The 4,604-nt window shown below is 32.6% G+C and overlaps 1 protein-coding gene across 1 annotated transcript in view; it reads left to right on the top strand.

Moving 5' to 3' along the window:
* Window positions 1–1,221, top strand: part of LOC128190873 (uncharacterized) — a 2,986-nt gene extending 1,765 nt beyond the window's left edge. Inside the window, exon 3 of the mRNA XM_052863085.1 lies at window positions 62–1,221. Within this exon, the coding sequence (XP_052719045.1) occupies window positions 62–1,041 (980 nt within the window). The 3' untranslated portion in view covers window positions 1,042–1,221. The remainder of the gene's footprint in view (window positions 1–61) is intronic.
* Window positions 1,222–4,604: the final 3,383 nt, after the last annotated feature.

Genomic DNA, 4,604 nt, shown 5'->3' with positions numbered 1-4,604 from the left:
TTTAATACGTATTAGTTATCTTCTTCTGTATTTTAAATGAATAACATCTATCAAATTGCAGACTGTGGGGATTCTATCAGCTCTAAACACACAGAAAAGTCTCCAGGAGCAAACCCAGTTTGTTTGTCAATAGAATCAGAAGAATTTTCACTATTTACACCAAACGCACATGAAATGAAAAAACAAAATCATGAGCCCTACTTTACAAGGAAATACAGCAAGGCTTCATCAAAAACTCATCAACTTCTCCACAGAGAAAAGGAACCTGTCAAAACGAATTCCAATTTCTTAGTTAATATTTGGTGTGTTCAAATGATCATACTTGTAGGACTTTTCACTCTCACCCTCTTTTTGCTGAACTTTGCTAACATCCAAACGACGAACCATACATCATCTCAGACACCGACACCATGCACTGGTAGTCAAAACATCTCATTCCTAAAAGATGTATGGCCCACAGATAGAAAACTGGCCATAAGAAACCGTTTTGATATAGAAGCGTTGCCGAGTAGCAAGAACAAAAGTGCGATATTTCATCTAGATTTGAGTTGCATCAACATTTCCTTCATAAACCTTTCAATATTTCATGACTTTTCCCGGCTTAGCCATTTAAATTTGTCCAAAAATTCCATGCATCAAGTCGTTGGGTTGGATCTTGTTCCGTCGCTTCAATTTTTAGACTTGTCTAGCAACAGTCTCAAACGGATAAGCGACCTGCAAACCTTATCGACATCTTCCATCACAGTATTAGATTTGAAGAACAATTATATTTCATCCTTGAATTCAACAGATCTTTCAAGATTTCCAGCTATTTTATTTGTAGATATCTCGAACAACCCAATTAAGGAATTTGGTTTATTTCCGACATTGTCTTGCTGTGATATACAATCGTTGAATTATAGCTGTGTAGTACAGTACAATTCCGTAGCTATTATAACAGATAGCTTTAAGGGGGACCACAAACAAGTGAGTACGAATTATCATGTGTTAACCTCCCTTCCACAACAAAAAGCTCGTGTTGACAACACAATACATATATAAAGAGAGATAACCAAGTTCCTTGTGTATGAAGAATTATCGCACTGTTGCTACCTCATGTCGGACTAAAATTATGTATTTTATTTTGGTTCCAAGAACAAATGTTTTTTTTAAACCTGAAATAGTTATATATTTACATGCTGTGTCAATTATACTTTTTTACTAAATAAAAATCAAAATATGTTTGTTTTTGAATTTTTAAAAATTATTAGCACTGTAACATTCAAGTAAAAAAAAAATTAAAACTTCTTTGTCTTGTAAGCCCGGCAAAAAATTCCAATGTCTTTTTCATCTTTTTAACATTTACCCCAACTTACAGGCATGTTAACCAAACTAAAAAGACCTTGGACTTTTGGTAGGATGTAACTTTCTATTTCTATATAGTACAAACAAGTTAAAAACGACGCTGGTGTCATGTTGAACTTGCACAAATTGCTAGGCTTAGCCTGAAAGTTCGACAAATCTTGTGGATTTCATGGAGCAGAAACATTTTGGCCTTTAATGAAATAGATAAGCTTACGTCACTTTGTTTGACACACCTACCTTATACTAGTATCCAAGCTCTTGTTTAAATGGTTTTATCCTGGAATTAACAGTTTATGCTTAAGTATAATTTACTTTTTTCAGTGTCTTTGCCTGTGATAACACTGCGTATCGATTTTGTACTATACAGACCAAAAAAATCAAATCACGTATAATTGGGGCGTTCGCTTATTTATATTAAAATATTCAATCGTAAAATTGCCGAGAATTATATAAATATAAGTAATAAGAAACCATTCTTTGAATATAATGAGGTGATAATTTTGGTCGGGGCGTAATCAAATCTATCATAAGGCCCTTCGGGCTTTATTGGAATTGATCACACTTCGACCAAAATGATCACCTCATGCATGTAACACTAAAAGAATGATCCCTTATTCCTTAATGAACTGCGAATCATTGTGTAAAATATCTAATCCTGTTTGTTCTAATATAGATTCTTAAGCTATCATTTCATTCCTTATGATTTAATGTTTTGTTATTTAATACATACAATGTAATCTGAGATTAATTGTCCTCGGAAATAACGATGGATTGCACAAAATTAAATGTAACTCCTTACGAATAGATATGTTTATGGTGCAAACCATTGTGACATCGGGGAAAAGGTTTATACAAAAAATTTTCTTTAGCTAACACAGAAATTGAATTTTGAATATTTTTGTAAAATTAAAATTCATATCTAATCGCAAAAGTAATTTTGTGCACTGAGGTCATAAATAAGATAGTGTGCGAGATACAAATTTTAACATTTTCTCACGCACTTCAACACCATTGAGATATCATTAAAACGGTGGCTTAATATATAATTTGATGATATTTAGCAGTATTTATTTATGAAATTCACATTTGGAACAATTTCAAACTGTGGTTGGCCTAAGCACTCATTTGCGTGTAAATTAGAATAGATTTATTTAATTTATCTTTGAGAAATAACAAACTGAGTGCTCTCGTAAACTTCTTGTGTGAAAAGTAATATACAAATGAATGTATCACAAAAGCAATTATTGATGATCCGAACAATTAACATGTGACTTCTAAAACAACAAAAACTCCAACATTTCGTGTTTTTTTTTTAAATTTTGACCAGTTGTGAGCTTTTGTGATAACTGCGGGATGTTTCAATGATGTTAGAGTGTTGCAATACACTATAAAACACGATGGCGGTTAAGGTTAAACCTTATTATTTGACCCTAACAATTCTCCTTACATTATAAATGATTATTATACTTAGAAGTTTGATACCAATCATGTATGATGATCTGACAAGACGGAATGTAAAAGCAAGCAATTATTATCGGGGCAAAATATAATGAAAGGTACATCTTCTTGTGCCAAAATGACGACAGAGAATTCATACAAAGTTAACACTTATGACTATTGTCGTCGGTGTATCGCACCTGGCAGATGAAATACGGATTTAATTATGGAATTATCCGACGGAGAAATAGTTCTTACAGGATGAATTCTTTCATATAGGTTTTTTGATATTGTAGAACATAAGTTGTTCAGATGTTTTGTTCATTCAGTGATAAGGTCAAAGGTAATATACACAATGAACAATAGAATAAAGAAATACAGTAGTAGTAAATGCGGCCGAGTATAATTTATATATTGATGACACTATACGGGATGAATGCCAAAAGTGTGCAAAATAATGTATTTGAACATACGTATATTATACGTATTATGTATTACGTATAGTGAACGTAACCTCATGCAACACAGGGTAGGGTAAAGAAAGTCCTCGTTATAAACGGAGGTCGATAGGTCAAGGTGTGGTTAGTCATCCGTTTTGCAGGGAGACTGTAACGTGAGGTGCTTTTTGCGATAATTCTACATGGATACAAGGTGTCTGAAGAAACCTGCTTTCTCCAAAAGAATCTTAGTCATCGCTATCGGAACCTCAGTGTTAGTCACTGGTTTGATAAGGTCTTCCATTGCAAGCGGTATATCTTATCAAATTAGCCTATTTGTAAAGTACATGTGAAAATATAACACATCACCCCAGACCAAGATAAAAGCAGCGGCAATGGTTTATGTTTTATCGGTATTTTATTTTTCTTGAGTGTTTTACAGACAATTGATAAACATTGCTATGGTGTATTTTTTGTTCTAACTCCACCAAAATGACAGAAATTTAAGAATTCCAAACTGCTACTGCATGCTATTAAAATTCAATCTGAATTTTAACGAAGTTATCAGTTTTAATATTCAACCTTGCTCTAAGCATTTCGATCTTATTATATCAAAGTAATGAAAACATGAACTTTTATTTCATTAAGATTAATGCATTATAGCGTTGTGTTTTCGTTCACACCCACCGAGCAATTCTCTTTGATCAACCACCCAGTTCTGTTGGTGCAATTATACGTATGACGCAACATTTTTGATCTTTGACAAACAACTTCATTTTATCTAAAATATTTAAAAAGAACTTACATGCTTAAATTGATACTGTGTCAATATGCATTTGTTTAAATATTCTTGCACATATTTTTTTCAAAGAATGCAATAAGGTTTTCGAAATTTCAAATAGAAGTTTGTGTGACGCGAGATGACGCTCTGTACTTTCAAAATAAAATTATTTGTTCAGAAATAGAATTAGTTTATAACGTAATACAGTTATACAAATGTGTGATATTAAGAATAAAAATTCAAAAAATAAAACAATTTTGTTATGATGACACATAATTTTTTAGGGGTATTAACCGAAATTTGGCGATGCAATTCAATGCAAAATATCAATTATCAAGAAGGAAGCATGCCCTGTCAGAACTATTTATGAAACATTAAGAATATCATAAATGGTGAGAGCAACTTAAGCTGAATGTTGCATAATCAAGAATTACATTTCTGATTTGACAGCTTTGAAGATACTTAATGTTTTAGTAAGATTGCTTTCAATGTCACTGCGAATGAGGAATCAGGAAATTAATTTATACATCAGTTCACACAACAGAAGCCTACTTTAGCGCTTACATTACCTCTGCCAAGAGGGGGAGGGTTATCGTGAGCGCGAT

The sequence above is a fragment of the Crassostrea angulata genome, chromosome 6 (assembly GCF_025612915.1).
Source record: "Crassostrea angulata isolate pt1a10 chromosome 6, ASM2561291v2, whole genome shotgun sequence".
NCBI classification, from domain to species: Eukaryota; Metazoa; Mollusca; class Bivalvia; order Ostreida; family Ostreidae; genus Magallana; species Magallana angulata.
This window is presented reverse-complemented; position numbering and strand designations above follow the sequence as displayed.